Source organism: Chlamydotis macqueenii, chromosome 2, assembly GCF_036417535.1.
Source record: "Chlamydotis macqueenii isolate bChlMac1 chromosome 2, bChlMac1.mat, whole genome shotgun sequence".
In the NCBI taxonomy this organism is placed as follows: Eukaryota; Metazoa; Chordata; class Aves; order Otidiformes; family Otididae; genus Chlamydotis; species Chlamydotis macqueenii.
The window spans coordinates 159,832,038-159,848,755 of record NC_141557.1 but is presented as its reverse complement, the minus strand read 5'-3'; the positions used below and the strand labels follow the sequence as shown (position 1 = coordinate 159,848,755).

Here is a 16,718-nt window from a genome sequence, read left to right as displayed (position 1 = left end):
ATATGGGTTGGGACCCTCCTCTTTCAGGCTGATTCTTCTGATTCCATAGTGAAGAAAAGCCAGTGTCCTGCAGGAACCTGCTGTTGGTAAAGGAGGGCGGACGCTGCTGTGAAAAGTCGGAGAAGCCGTCTCCGCTTGCAGTTTGGTGATTAGAGATATAAACAATTATGTTGGTTGACTGTTGCACATTCATCTCACGATTTATTTGCCATGGGTACGCTACAGCATTTCTGTGGTACATTTAACACTACAGGACAGATGACAGAATATTTGAGATGATTACGGCTGATAGGCTACATCAGAAGAGCTGTCGTGGATCGTGGTGGACTTGCCTGTGGTACCTGCTGCCAGTGCAGAACAAAATGCAGTCTGAACGAGAGTCCTCTGAGCACAGAGCAACGGTGTTCATTTTGAAGGTGCGATTGTGAGAATACAGGTGTGGGCATATGCTGCAGTTGTTGTCTTAGAACCATAGAATGGTTTGGGTCGGAAGGGACCTTGAAAGGTCATCCAGTCCAGCCCCCCTGCAAGGAGCAGGGACATCTCCAACCAGATCAGGTTGCTCACCATCCAGCATGTTTCCAGGGATGGGGCATCCACCACCTGTCTGATCAAGACTTCTATCTTGGTCACGTAAGTAGTTGCTGAAGATCAGCTCTTCCGATGGATATATTGAGGTATTCTGGATTTTCATGTTACAGAAGCTGGAATTTAAGAGTTGGTGAATGACAGGAAAAACTTCACCGGCCTTACACAGGACCCATATCACCAGAAGCGTTGTGTGTTAGTGGAAAAAGATTCTGAGGGGTTCTGGGGCGTCTGAGAGCGAGCCATTGCATACAAACAAACCCCAAAATGCCTTCAGGTGTTAAAACTTGAATGTCTAAAAGCAGGTGCTAGAATACACCTGAGCTGTTAAAAGGGAGAATAAATAAGTAAATATTGCGCATAAAGATTAGGAGGAAGGTTGTACTTGTTAATAGAAATGTTACTAAGTACATAATTTCTGAATATGAAAACCACCAGCTAAAAAAATCTGGATAGAACAAATGGGTAAGGAGAAAATGATGTAATGTGAATCGTTTTCCGTGCTTCGTTAAACTATTATAGTAATGATTCTTCTGCTACTTACTAAATGGAGTACAGAAGGCATTTTGTTTCTTTGTTTGCTTGTCTGAATATCTGATGTGTTGTGGAGGTGATTTTGTTTGGTTGCACGCTTAACTCTTCAGAGGACGCAATCACTGAAGTGCTGTTTAAATGCAGCTTTCGGAGCAGTGCCAGTTTGGAAAAAAAATAAATTAAAAAGGACCAAGTTGTGTAAGTAGGTCACCGAAAGTAAAATGAGAGAAATAGATTGCTTATTTTTAAACTGTCCTCCTGAAAAATTGGAGATTATCCTGTGGGAGATGTCTTGGTAACACTAAGCGAGCTGGGAAGGCTGGGGTGGTGGCTCGTTACTGGTGTTCGCTCTTTTTGGGGCGCCGTTTGACAGTACTGTGCCTGGGGAAGGTCTGCAGTGCTACGCTTGAAAAGAAAACCCAGTAAAAGATAATTTTTTAAATAATAATTTGAAGGATATAAACGAATTTAAATCTAAAATATACTTGTAAGACACAGCAAGTAGGATTTTTTTTTTTTTAATCTCTCAGCTCCCGGGAAGCAGTCAGTGCTAAGTTCAGAATGATTTCGCTCTTGTTCGTAATAAAGACGTTGAAATCCGGCGCGGTGTTTGTATGAGCTGCGCTGGAGAGGTGGTTTGTGAGCCTGTGTGAACGTTTTTCCTGAAATACTGCAGCTGCGTGAAGAAGTCGTGTGCAGAAAAATGAAGCAGATGGCTTTTGAAAGTAGCAGCTGGTATATAAAATACGAGGCCTGTGATAGATTTCTTCTGAAATCGTGTGTGCTAGCGTAAGGCTATTCTCTCATTTCTCCGTCTTCACAAAGATGGGCTTTCCTCTAGATCCAGTTTTTATTTTAAATCATACCAGCTGGACTTTGCTAGCCATTTATCTAGCTAGGGAAGAGCCTGTTATTTCCTGGTAAATTTTGGGAAGTTCAAAGTTACTGTCAGTAATTTGCCCATTCAAGAAGAAGAAAAAAAAAATTGAAAGCCTGACATCAGAAATTAAACTGGGCTTTTGTTTATGTGCCTGTCTTCCTTCTGGAAAAGGCTTATTAGTTCATGGTTCAGTGCTCACCTCCTTTCTTTTCTTACGGGTTAAGAATATCTTTGAACTTTTAATGTTAAAAAAAACTAGAGACATCAGAGAGACTTTTGTTCTGGCTAACTAATGCAGAATAGCAACAGAAATATTTACAAATACTGGTGAGACCAGAAGGCAAATAAAGTGAATTCTCCCTGAATATCGGGACATTGATATGCCAGGAAATACATTATGGCACAGGATTATATCGGACTTTTAAATTCTTGTTTGTTTTAAATACTGCTGTCCTTTCTAAGCATGTATTCATTGAACACAAGTGGTTTGTGTTACGGGGGATGGCAGTTTTGTTTCACTTTTTATTTTATCAGGACATGTAAGGACTTATTTTTCCTACCTCTGAGAGGTGCATTTGCGCTTCAGCGCATCGCGTCCTTGCAGTAGACCGACTGTAGCTGTCGTGACCGAGAAGTTAACCACGTGTGTGATGAGTAGGCCACACTTTAATTCTTACCCACACCAGCCTGTGAACAAGCAAATGCAAGTGCAGTTACTTCTTCCAAGTCATCTAGGAGCCTGAAGTAGCTTGCGTTTCCATTAGACCATGTTTAGTTGAACTTAGACTAATCCTTTCCCGTCCCAAAGCGTGCACCTGCTTGACTGCTCTGATTTAAACTTGTCAGAACATTTACCAAAAAAAAAATCTGAGGAAAAAGGTGCTTGAAATCAATGCCACAGCTGATTTAAACTGTTTTCCATTGTATTTTTCTCTACAAGTTCAGATCAGCGCATTCTGCTCAAATGCAAAATCACAAGTGGGAAGCAAGCGTGTTGCAAGCAGCATAAACCAAAGTGATTTGCTTAAGATAGAGTATTTTGGGGTTTTGATTGTTACCAAATAAAAAGTATATAGGCTTTTAGCAGCATAACACTGGACTCCATAATCCTAGTGTAAATCTTAAGTGTTTGCCTTGTTAATCTTCTTGCATTTTTATTGCTAAAACGTTGTGAGCACGAAGCGTTTGAGATGGATGCAGGCTTCACGTAGGCTTAGCATTGCCAGAGCGTCTGGTCTGTAGTAGGTGGTGTAACTGGAGTAATGGCGCACAGGTTTAGCAGGAGCACTTCAGAGGCTTCGCTGGGTGGTGGAAATTGGTAACGGTTGCTGCTTTGCTGTTTCTTCAATTGCTGGAGCATGTCCAGAGAAGGGCAACGAAGCTGGTGAAGGGTCTGGAAAACAAGTCTTATGAGGAGTGGCTGAGGGAACTGGGATTTAGTCTGGAGAAGAGGAGGCTGAGAGGAGACCTCATTGCTCCCTACAGCTACCTGAAAGGAGGTTGCAGGGAGGCAGGTGTTGGTCTCTTCTCTCAAGTAACTTGTGATAGGATGAGAGGAAATGGCCTCAAGTTGCGGCAGGGGAGGTGTAGATTGGATATTAGGACACACTTCTTTACTGAAAGAGTGGTCAGGCACTGAGCAGGCTGCCCAAGGAAGTGGTGGAGTCACCATCCCTGGGGGTGTTTAAAGAACGTGTAGATGTGGCACTTCAGGACATGGTTTAGTGGACGTGGTGGTGTTGGGTTGGTGGTTGGACTTGATGATCTTGGAGTCTCTTCCAACCTTAAGATTCTATGATTCTTGTTTGGCTGGCTGGGTTTTTTGAGGTGGCTTTTTCAAAACCAGGTTTGTGTGATGAGTTTATATGTAAATTAGTGTTCTCTTACAAACTAGGCAAAATTAAGGTACATTAAATAGCATCCTACAATTTTTTTCTGATTCGGCCTTTGGAGAGATCCCATCCTGAACAATTAAAATGGGGAGTGGAACAGCAGCAGTGGTACTTGGTCTGCTCCAAGAGTACGTGTATCTCGATGATGTACCCTTCAGCCTTCCTCCGGGCATTGCATGCTGTTAACTGAACTTCTGAGCCGTAAGTGAAGGTCTGCACGTACCACCAAGGAGGGCAGTTCTGCAGGTGTAACGCAGGCTCACAGGAAACAGTATCTCCAAAACTCGCAGATCAGGATCCATCCTCCCTCTTTACTACAAATTTAGAAGAAGTATGTTAACAGAAGAAAAACTGGTAGAATTCTTTAGATTTGTCAGAGTTTCATTTTTGTGTCTTTATATGTATATAAGCTTTTTGCTTTTAAACATAGAGCCTTTTCTCTCTTAAACAGACAAAAATATTCTCATTTCTCTCATTTAACTGTATTAACGACAATAATAATAAAAGTAATAATTGAGCAAACAACAAAAGACTTCTGGGAAAACTATTCAATTGCCTTGAGGCAGTGCACTTAATTACCATTAAACTATCTCTCCCGTCTCTTCCATTTAGTATTTTTCAGGCTTTTTCCTTGTGCAGCTTGCGCTGAACCTCTCACAAAATTCTTATCTAATCTTTGCACAAGCATTAGTTCGTGCGTTGATCTAATGCCATCTCGAAGAGAATAGTCAAGAAAAATTAAAGCTGATAAGAGAAGTTCTCATTAGTATTCTGGGAGCAGAAATTGAATCCACTTCTCCCCTTGGACCTTCTGAAATTTCAAGAAGAATGTGTGTGGACAGGTTTCTGAAAAAAGCAAGATAAAATTAATTCATTCTATCAATTTATTACCTTTGCTATCCATAATAAGACACTGCTCGGTTTAATTAGACCACAAGATTATGGCTGTAGGCTTCCTGAAGCTTATCATCTCTTTGTATACCTTCCGAAGTTTGAACAGAAAAATAAATAATGTATATAATGTGTATGTAGTGCTTTATGATAATCAAGTGCAGCTATCAGCAAAGATGGGGAGAAGCTTTTCAGCAGGGCCTGTTGTGATAGGACGAGGGGTAATGGTTTTAAAATAGAGGGAGGTAGATTCAGATCAGATATTAGGAAGAAATTTTTTACCCTGAGAGTGGTGGAGCACTGGCCCAGGTTGCCCAGAGAGGTGGTGGATGCCCCATCCCTGGAAACATTCAAGGCCAGGTTGGATGAGGCTCTGAGCAACCTGATGTGGTTGGAGATGTCCCTGCTCCTTGCAGAGGGGTTGGACTGGATGGGCTTTACAGGTCCCTTCCAACCCAAACCATTCTGTGATTCTATTAATTTTGGTGAGAGGATGTCGTGACTGATTTTGTGGATGCTGAAGGAGGGTATTTTTTCTGTGTTGTCATCTCACGTCTTAGGAGGATAAAGGCATTTTTATTTCACTTTACAGGCTGGATAATGTAGTGAATTTGAAAGACCTGAAACTCCATGTTGCTGTAGCAAGGAACTTCAGAAACAACACCCCCCGACACACACGCCCCACACAGTAAATCAGCAAAGGAGAGCCTCTTGGCTGAAATGTGAAATGGAAGGAATATATGTCATTTACTGCACCCCTATGAAATGTCTGTGTTTGTCCATCTCTTCTGGACTGGGATGGGCCAAAAAACCCCTTTTGTTCTACTTGTCACACCAAGAATTATACACTCAACTAGGCAACTGTCTGCTTGCAGCGTTATGGTGAATACGTCTCACTTTTGTCTGGCAAATAAGCTGAGAATTTTCACAATACTTATTTTTTCTTCCAAATTATTGAGGAGAGTTTTTAACATTTTCTTAGTCAAGTTCTGGTCCCTGTAGTTGCAGAGTCGAACTGGGAAGACGTGACTGGAATATATTAAAGCTCACAAGCCAGAGGGCAAGAGGAAAGCAACCCCAAACTTTAAATGTTTGTGTAATGTTGCTTATTTATTTATGAAATAGCAGTTACTTGAGGCTAGTAGCATTTTGAAATATGTTTGCATGAAACTGAATATGTTCTTAAGCTGTTTAGTTTAACAAATTAAGTACCTCAGTACTGGGATCTACAAGGCAATGAGCTGTGAAGATAAATGAATACCAATTTGATCATGATAGAAATAGAGGGCGGTAGATTTAGATTAGATATTAGGAAAACATTTTTTGCACTGAGGGTGGTGGAACACTGGCCCAGGTTGCCCAGAGAGGTGGTGGATGCCCCATCCCTGGAAACATTCAAGGCCAGGTTGGCCGGGGCTCTGAGCAACCTGATGTGGTTGGAGATGTCCCTGCTCCTTGCAGGGGGGTTGGACTGGATGGCCTTGAAAGGTCCCTTCCAACCCAAACCATTCTATGATTCTATAAATTAGCATCATTTCCTGCAAGGGGAAGTTTCGTATGAGTTCTGGTTTTGTTTAGTGGGGGGTGGGGGGGGCCCTAAGGTGGCACCTTCTGTAGGAAACTGCTAGAAGTCGCTCTCCTTTGTTCAGTGGACTCGGCCGGGCCTAGGGTGGACCTGCTGCTGGCCAAGGCCGAGCCAATTGGAAGCAGAATGTCCCGTGATAACACCTCTGCGATAATGTATTTAAAAAGGGGAAAAGAGAAAAAAAGAAGAGAAGATGTGAAGCAGCTGAGTGGGGGCAGAGAGGGGGAGGCGCGAGCCTTGTGGGCCTTGCAGGCCTCACCCTCCGGCCTCCCGCCGGGCAGCCGACTGGGCCCGACTTGGCCCGGCCCGGCTGCAAGAAGTGGAGAGGAGATGAGAAGTGAATAAGATGTAAAAAGGATCCTGAGAGGCGTCTGCCTGCCTGTTGTGAGGAACGGCTGCAGACACCAAGGTCAGTTCAGAAGGAGGGGGAGGAGTAACGCGGCTCCTGGCCAAGATTCCCCTGCAGCCCGTGGTGCAGCCCATGGTGGAGCAGGTTGTCCCCCTGCAGCCCATGGAGGTCCATGGAGGAGCAGAGATCCACCTGCAGCCCGTGGAGGACCACATGCTGGAGCAGGTGGGTGCCTGAAGGAGGCTGTGGCCCGTGGAGGGCCCGCTGGGACAGCTGTTCTAGAGGGACTGCATCCCGTGGAAGAGATGACCCACGCCGGAGCAGTTTCACGAAGGACTGTGGCCCATGAGAAGGGACCCCACGCTGGAGCAGAGGAGGAATGTGAGGAGTTCTTCCCCCAACGACGAAGTAGTGGCATGAAACAACGCGTGATGAACTGACTGCAACCCCCATTCCCTCTTCCCCCTGTGCTGCTTGCGGGGGGAAGGTAGTAGAGATAATATTAAGCCCGGGAAGAGGGAGAGGTCTGTGGGGGAGGTTATCTTGTTCCCCGTCTCATTCTCCTGCTAATTTTAGAAATAAATGAGTATTTTTCCCCAAGTCGAGTCTGTTTTGCCCATGACGGTAACTTTAAGGATTTCTCCCTGTCCTTATCTCAAACCTCGAGCCGTTTTTCTTATCTCCTCCTATTCTCTCGGAGGGTGGGGGGAGTGAGAGAGAGACTGCGTAGTCTGGGCCTGATCGGGGCTGAGCTACGACAATGTGTCAGGATTGGAAAAATACTTTGCTACAGTCAGTTCTCCTCAGTGTCTGAACGCCTCAAGGAGTAGCTGGATAACAGCTCTGAAATTTCTTGGTGATGCAGCATTGTAAAAATGGTTCGAAAACGTAAACGTGTAGTTTAAAAAAAAAAGAAAGAGTTAAATGGAATGTAACTAGCCAGTGGGTATTTGATTTGGGTGACTATAAGGCGTGCTGGCTAAGGGGTTTTGTCAACAGGTGTGATAGCTTTTTAGCTGAGGTAACTTGGCCTATACATGAAGGTGAATTTTCAGCAAAAAGGGAGGAGAATGAAATGAACCCCTCTACTCTGCCCTGGTGAGACCCCACCTGGAGTACTGTGTCCAGTTCTGGAGCCCCCAGCATAAGAAGGACATGGACCAGTTGGAGAGGGTCCAGAGGAGGCCACGAAGATTATCAGAGGGCTGGAGCACCTCTCCTGTGAGGACAGGCTGAGAGAGTTGGGGCTGTTCAGCCTGCAGAAGAGGAGGCTCCAGGGAGACCTGATAGCGGTCTTCCAGTACCTCAAGAGGGCCTACAAGAAAGATGGGGAAAGGCTGTTTAGTAGGGCCTGTTGCAATAGGATGAGAGGTAATGGTTTTAAAATAGAGGGGGGTAGATTTAGATTAGAAATTAGGAAAAAATTTTTTATGATGCGAGTTATAGAACACTGGCCCAGGTTGCCCAGAGAGGTGGTGGATGCCCCATCCCTGGAAGCGTTCAAGGCCAGGCTGGATGAGGCTCTGAGCAACCTGATGTGGTTGGAGATGTCCCTGCTCCTTGCAGGGGGGTTGGACTGGATGGCCTTTGAAGGTCCCTTCCAACCCTAACCATTCTATGATTCTAAGTTCAGGTACATTTAAAATTCATTAAACCTCATAAATATATAAACAAGAAGTAAATTAACTATAATTTAACATGATACATTTCTGGAATGCAGGCATCCATATAAGAAGTGAACTCATAGAATTTGCATCTTTGATTTGTTTCTTGGTTTCCAAATATCCGCGTGTAGACCTGTGGACAAGGAGTACAGTTCTGTATGGAATCATAGAACAGCTTGGGTTGGAAGGGTCCTTTAAAGTCCATCCAGTCCAACCCCTCTGCAAGGAGCAGGGACATCTCCAACCAGATCAGGTTGCTCAGAGCCTCATCCAGCCTGGCCTGGAATGTTTCCAGGGATGGGGCATCCACCACCTCTCTGGGCAACCTGGGCCAGTGTTCCACCACTCTCAGTGTAAAAAATTTTTTCTTAATATCTCATCTGACTCTACCTCCCTCTATTTTAAAACCATTACCCCTCATCCTGTCACAACAGGCCCTATTGAAGAGTTTCTCCTTATCTTTCTTAATAGTTTCCTTGAGGTACTGGAAGGCCGCTATAAGGTCTCCCCAGAGCCTCCTCTTCTCCAGGCTGAACAGCCCCAACTCTCTCAGCCTGTCCTCACAGGAGAGGTGCTCCAGCCCTCTGACCATCTTCGTGGACTCCTCTAGGCCCTCTCCAACAGTTCCATGTGTTTCCTGTACTGAGGGGCTCCACTGTGGGCCTCCACAGTGCCACCATGGACACTGCAGAGATCATTTATGGTTATAACATGGGAGCCTGACAACTGTATTCCTGATTTAAATGCTCCGATCTTGAGTGTGACAGTTTTAATGCAGAATAGGTTTAACATCCTGATGAACAGAAGTTCTAGTTTAATTTTCTGCTTAGTTTATTAAGTTGTGCTGTTTATGAAGACATCTAGATGGTGGTTCTGATTGGAAGTTAAACAAAACCTTGGTTATAGATGATTTTCTCTTAGCGAAATACTGTGCCGTTACTAACAGGTGCAGTTCTGCAGTAAATGAAGAGTAGTTGTAAATGCATCCTGGTTGAGATAAGATACTACTCAAAATCTCGGCATTTTTTGTCATCTTTCCACAAGTGCCCTTTCCAGGGAAACTTCTTCCCATTTTGGCACTTGATGGTACTGGGCAGTACCGACTGGTCGGAAATGCCCAAATTTCTGAATCGCCAAATTTCTTGAAAATACCTCTAAGCGTTGTGATGACTTTGAGTACAAGAGAGATCAAACTTCTGTGGAGAGTCCAGAGGAGGCCATGAAGATTATGGAGAGCCTGGAGCGGCTCTCGTATGAGGACAGGCTGAGGGGGCTGGGGCTGTCCAACCTGGAGAAGAGGAGGCTCAGGGGGGATCTTATTGTATAAAAATACCTGAAGTGAAGGGAGGGTGCAAAGAGGACAGAGCCTGGCTCTTTTCAGTGGTGACCAGAGGCTGTGGGCACAAACTGAAGTACAGAAGGGTCCCTCTGAACACCAGGAAACACTTTTTTACTGTGAGGGTGATCAAGCACTGGCACAGGTTGCCTGGGGAGGTTGTGGAGTCTCCATCCTTGGAGATATTCAGAAGCCATCTGGACATGGTCTTGGACAAGTGGCTCTGTATGGCCCTGCTTGAGCAGGGGGGTCGGACCAGATGATTTCCAGAGGTTCCTTCCCTGCGTGACTCTAGGTGATTCAGATGGGAGAACTCTTCAATTGCTTCCTAGCATTAGGCAGTGTTTTACACCTGACTGCGGAGAATAGGACTTTAAATTCCTCCTGCAGAAACTATTTCTGCAACGCCTTCTCTACATTCCATTCGTCTGAAAGACTCGGTATCTACCGTATCTTATAAATAAAAAGATAACGTGGTAATTTCATTTCATTTGGTTGGAAAAGACCTTTAAGATCATAGAGTCCAGCTGTTAACCTAATACTGCCAAGTCCACTCAACCACACCTTGAAGTGCCACGTGTACACGTCTTTTAAATACCTCCAGGGATGGTGACTCCACCACCTCCCTGGGCAGCCTGTTCCAATGCTTGACAGACCTTTTGGTGAAGACTTTTTTTCCTAATATCCAATCTAAACCTCCCCTGGCACATCTTGAGGCTCTTTCATGTAATCACTTGTTACTTTGGAGAAGAGACAGACACCCAGCTAGCTACAGCCTCCTTTCAGGTAGGTGTAGGGAGCCATAAGGTCTCCCCTCAGCCTCCTCTTCTCCAGACTCAACAACCGCAGTTCCCTCAGCTGCTCCTCATAAGACTTGTGCTCTGGACCCTTCACCATCTTCGTAGCCCTTCTCTGGTCACACTCCAGCACCTCAGTGTCTTTCTTGCAGTGAGGGGCCCAGAACTGCACACAGTATTCGAGGTGCGGCCTCAGCAGTGCTGAATACACGGAGATGATCACTTCCCTACTCCTACTGGCCACACTATTCCCGATACAAGCCAGGATGCTGTTGACTTTCTTGGCCACCTGGGCACACTGCTGGCTCATGTTCAGCCGACTGTCAGCCAGCGTCCCCAGGTCCTTTTCCCTTGGGCAGCTTTCCAGCCACTCTGCCCCCGGCCTGTAGCGTTGCACGGGGTTGTGGTGACCCAAGCGTAGGACCCGGCACTCGGCCTTGTTGAACCTTGTACAATTTGCCTGAGCATCTTGATCCGTATCCATGTTTACTGTGGGTGCACATGCTATGTGTGGTCATGTAACTGACAGTTTTCTCTGTATGTGATTGTTTGTAAATTATTTCATAAATTAGACGATCTTTCATCCATTAGAGCGATAACTGTTTTCTTGGCTAGCACACAGGGCTCTGTACTTAGGGACCTTCTGGTTTTGAATGAAAATATGGAATCAAAACATCTTGGCTTCCTGGAAGATGCGTCTGTCTCACTGAGTGTCACTTACAGCCGCTGTAATTACCAGATACAGTCTGTAGTTTTGAGGGGCTTTTTTTTTTTAACCTTCAATGAGATAAATCTTGGAAAAGTTACCAGAAAGACTCAAATAAAATGCTGTTTCACATGGGAAGTTATTTTTTTTTTAATTGTAAGCATAATGAAGAAAAGTACAATTATTAATTCTACTTATTTTGTGTATTACTACCGTAGGAATACGGAATTACTGTTTCCATACGTTGTATACGAATTGCAAACTACATGATGCTGAAGGACAATTCTTTCTTCTCCGGTCTCTCATTAGTATTTGTAGGAGTTGTACTGAGAAGAGTGAAAACCTTACGGCTTTGTCATGGTAATTACCTGGATGAGGCCAAACGCAAGAAGCTTTCTCCCGATGTTGCAGCTATTGTACTGATTCGTATTCTCACTCTTTCACAAGTTATCGTATTTCTCCTTTCGCATCTTGCAATAACAAAATCTTTCATGCGCTTCAGAACTGGGAAGGTGTCGTGTATTTCTAGTCTGGGGCTGGATCCAGCTGTCCCACTGGTGGGGAGGGAATGCCGTGGTGCTTGCGTGGTGTTACTGGGAGGATGCTGACTGGAGAGGACCTCCAGCTGTTGAATCTGGTGCTGTACTTATCTTTTAAATCATTAATTTCATAGCAGTAGCAGTTTGAAATAGTTTTTCTTGCAGCTTATCATCACTCAAGAAACATCTTGTGAAGTGTATTTCCTTCCTAATGTATAATCTTCTCTTTGAGTCGTGGATTTTTGTGATATTTCAGGACTTCCTTCAGCTTCAGGATCTTCGGCTTTAGGATCTCAATAGCAAGTTTATGATTTTGTAAGATGGAGGGTAACGTAAGCTGTTAAGGAGAATTTGTACTTCTGTAGAGATGTGTTACTGGTAAAAACCACCTGCTGCACAGACAAGATTTGCAGAGTTAAGTTCTCCAGCAGTAGTTCTGGTCTCTCGTATTCTCTTTTTTTTTTTTTTTGGCGATAACTGTACAAATTACTTGCTCTGATGTGGTGGAAGTATCACCTAAAAATTAGGCTTGCTGCCTACATAGATATTAGTAAATGAAACAGGTCCAGGACATGGGCTGAAGATTTGGCCCACCATAGTCCGTCTTGTAGAGTACCTAGCATGCTTTGCGGCGCGTCGTTTGCACGTGCCACTTTACCGCTCTTCTAGACTGCCCAAGCACAGCTGGGGGATATTGTGTGCCAGCAGCCGTGCAGATACGCTGTGTTGGCCCAAGTGTCCTCTTCCAGTGGGATGACCGTTTGGCCTCAAGGCCAGAGCATGCTCCTTGGCCTGTTTTATTTCCTACTGTAGGTGGTAACCATCTAGTTACACTCTTGTTTCTTCTGCTTGCTACTTCAAATGTTATTTTAAGTCAGTAAGAGCATGATTTTCGCATACTACTCTTTTTACTTACCGCTATTTTTATTTTCACAGTAATGTGCGGAGACTTGTCTGGTTTATATGCATGGTTAGATGCACCTACAAAATTAAAAACTGTTGACCAAGACACTTCAAGAATACAGCAGACGTTCACGTATCTTGAGCACAGGTGCAACCAGCTGCTCAGCCTCCTGTGATGATTTCAATTATATTTAATAAAACATTGGTAATATTAATGTAGATAAGGAACATTTTTTTATCAAGTTCGCTGCAGTTGAAATGGGTTTCTTAACAAAACAATGTGAACATAACTTCTTTTTCCTCTTTGTGCACTGAAAGTAGTCATTAAAAAAAAAAATTAAACTTAAGACATCTTTATTCTGAAGTTGTTTGGGCGGTATTTTAGTCGTATCGGCACTGAACTGATCTGTCTGTGATGCGTACCTGCTTCTTTTGCTGTAGGTGAAAAATGACTATATGTTAGAAATAGCAGATCAAGTGGACCAGGAAATTGCTTTGAAACTAGGTTGCCTTGAAATCCGGTAAGCTGATAATTTCATTTATTATTCAACGTGTTTCTGACAGCATGTAGACATTAATTTTGAAATTGCTTATATAGTTAATCAATTTCTGACCAGTTTAGCTGAATAAAATGTCGGAGGAGGTTTTTGCTACAAAGTATTTTGAAGAAAAACGGAATAGACTGTATTGTAACCAGTTTTTAGTGGTTTTTAAATTAACATTCATTTAAAATTTTTAATTAATTGCATCTTGATACTGCCTTTTGGGTGAATTCTTTATCTGAATAATTCAAAGGCCTGTACAGTACAGTGAAGTAGCCTTTTTTTTTTTTAAGAAAGCATCTGTGGTGTTACATAGCAAATAGTCTTGTCATTGTGCATATATAAATCCTACAGCTATAGAATGTAATTCAAGATAAATGCTGCTACCTTTCCTCTCTGTATTTACTCAATTTTTAATATGCTTTTTTTTCAAATTATTAGATCTTCAGGATTCTTTTGAGTGTTTCTGTCAGCTGTATATAGACAGCTGGAAAAGAAAGATAAATTTATCAGATTAAGAGATCCTTGAGAGAGCTCCCAGCACAGCTTTTGAAATGCGTGTTTGGGGTTTTGCTAATTTATGGAGAATTTCCAGCCTGAAACATTTACTTTGGTTGTGCTGTTTTCTCTCACGGGGAGATCAGGGAAGAAGTAAAATCGATAAGAAATTCATGGCAAATGTAAACTTGTTAGCAGAGAATAAAAGTGTCCTCTGAACAGTACTTTCCAAAATAAAACAAAATTTAGGCTTACGGAATTGCCTGGGTGTCGTAGGAGAACCTGATGTCTTCGCTGTAAGTTTTGCTGGTAGCCCCAGAGAAAACAAAAATTCAGTGTGTGACTGCAAACTCGCTCCACACTTACAAAATTGTTGGTACCTCATTTCAAGGCATGCAATGAGTGTAATAATCTGTGATTATTTTGTCAGCCAAGTCCTGTTTTCCATGGTTCTCAGGCTGTGGCATTTTCACGAGATATTTCTAGTAGATGGCTACTGAGATCACCTTCCCTTGGGCGTTACTGGTCTGCATTCTCAGTGAGAACAATGATCCCAGTCTCCCAACAACAGCTACTCACCCATTCTTGGTTTATTCATTAATTTATTTTTTAAAATATGAACATGTCTGGATTAAAACTGTTAACTTTTCGTCATTCCCTGCTTCCTGTGGTTCTCCCTGTGCGTGCACAGATGGGAGAGCTGTTACAAAGGAGCGTAGCAGTGTAGTTAAGCTGGTGTAAAGTGGTTCTGAAAATGCAGTACTGCTGTGGTCCTCTGCAGTGTTCCATGTGTGAAATTATTTTGTAAAAAAAAATCTGTTGAGCGAGGAGAATAATGTGCTAACATTTACATTTGAATTCATTCTGCCCGTGTTTTCTAGTGGTAAGTCTCTGAAAAAATTGACTACATTGATGTTGCAGTTTTAGGCTGGATCATCCAATAATTGTCGCTTTCAAATATTTTTCCTGACTTCAGGAGATCCTACGGAGAGATGAGAGGCAATGCATTAGAAAAGAAGTCCAACTATGAAGTGTTAGAGTAAGTATTGTGTTCTAGCTGGAGGCTTGAGCTCTTTCTTCATCAGGAACATGAAATTCCATTCAATAACAGGACACTTCTGTTGTAATTTTTTTATTTCATTAAGATTCTTCAGTGCTTTAAAATAAGAAAAGGACGATGAAGCCTATCAAGGGATAGAAGTAGGAAGAGCACTTTTAACTCTGGTACAGGAAAGCAGAGTTGGAGTTGTTTAAACTTGATCGTGAAGCCTGTTAGGATTTTTAGCAATTTTGCTAATGTTTCTGGGCTCATCAAGTCTAGTTCTACGGTAATTTTGTTTCTAACTGATTTTCTGTGCATAGTTGCAGTCTGCAGGTGTGACTCATCCATGGTAAAGTTTGGGTTACTTGAAAATGTTTGTGGTATTGTATTTTCTTCTCTTTCATCAGCATGTGGATTTCCTGAGTTGTGACCTTGCTGTCAGAAAGTTCATGATTTATCTACGTATCACCAATTTTAAGAAGATCAAGAAGCATCTTTATATTGAAAGTATTTTGGTTACTTAATCATATTGTGCAGTAGATGGCTTCCATCCAAACAATTCAAAGTCCTTCAGAAGCTTTTGGGGGTTGAAAACTGGGTTTGTTTGAGTTAGTTTAGTGGAACGGTGTTTAGTACATACATACACCAGTGATCTGCTCTTCACCACTGATTATCTTTGTGGGAAGATAAACATAAAATTGGTATAAAAGGGTGGTGTAGCAGTGAAGTCTCTTTTTTATTTTTAATAAAACGTGTACTAACTGTTAGAGGTGTGAAATTGGAGGTGGAAGATAAGATGAATAAGTTCACAAGGATTTTTGAGGAAAGTATATTATTTTAATAGGTAAAGATAGCTAATAGCTATCTTTAATAGGTAAAGATAGCTAATGAATTGCTAATTGCATTATTTATGTAGTGCCTGCTATTTATATAGTGCTCCTCTGTCTGTGCAGGATTTTTAAAGCTATGTTTTTGTTTGAATTATGATTTTTTGAAGAATTTCACCTTCCAGTCAGTAGCCAGAGTAGAAATATCCTGGTTGAGGAAATGCATAACAAAATGACAATGGACTAATAAAAATAGACAGATAGACAAGAGTAAAAGGTCAAATAAAAAAGATTTGAAAGTATTGTGACCTGGAGAAATTTGCATCCCATGTCATCCTTTTCGGGAAAAGGGAGCTTGTGAGTTACCGTGGCTGCAGTTTCTGTGTGTTCCAGCAAGAACTTGAGAAAGGAGTTTTCAAGTCAGCAACTCATAAGCTACAAACATGAGTAATTAGGTTAACGACTTTGGAAACGATGAGACACGGGAAACAAGAGTCGTAACAGATGACAGGAAGTATTAATTAATAATCCTAACAGGTGAGAGTTCCTGGCCAACTCCGTATGGGGCTGCTTCCAGTTTGACGGTGACCCGTTTCTTTCAGCACACGTGTTTTCCAAGCACTAACTGTTTTGGTAGGAAATAACTTCGTTGCTGCCGTGAAAGACAAAGCGAAGCAAAACCCTGATACGCAAAATCTAACAGCGTAATGCCGTGCAAAATTGGAAATGCAGAATTGCACACTTCAAGTTGTTGTTTTTTGTGGGTTTTTTTTTCTTTTTTTGAGAAGTAAAATGTGTTTTGTGTGGGATTCAGCTGGAAGAGGTGAAGGATAAAAGCACCTTAAAGTGGCTGTAGATAATTATAAGCAAAAAGTGCCAGTGATCCCCAAAATGTGCTCATTCGCTCTTACCCCTTCAGTAGCCTGTAAAGGTTTATCCACACAAAGTAATATTTGTTCCTCAAGTGAGGCTTTTTGTTTATTTGGGGTTTTTTTGCTAGTTTTAGTACACCATGAAGCACTTAACCAGCTGAGTGCAATTTTTAAATGGCACTTTTTTGCATTTGGTGTGATTGCTTCTTGCCTTTGTCAGATGTCTGTTTGATGTATGTTCGTCTTTGATCGGATTTTCATACGAGAACAAAT

The 16,718-nt window shown here is 42.6% G+C and overlaps 1 protein-coding gene across 5 annotated transcripts in view; it reads left to right on the top strand.

Annotated features, from left to right (window-relative positions):
* PTK2 (protein tyrosine kinase 2) overlaps positions 1-16,718 on the top strand; it is a 211,110-nt gene that overhangs the window by 110,711 nt on the left and 83,681 nt on the right. For all 5 annotated transcript variants that reach the window (XM_086741328.1, XM_086741324.1, XM_086741326.1 and 2 more), the window contains 2 exons: positions 13,106-13,185; positions 14,681-14,743. In XM_086741328.1, coding sequence (XP_086597454.1) covers positions 13,106-13,185; positions 14,681-14,743 — 143 coding nt within the window. The remainder of the gene's footprint in view (positions 1-13,105; positions 13,186-14,680; positions 14,744-16,718) is intronic.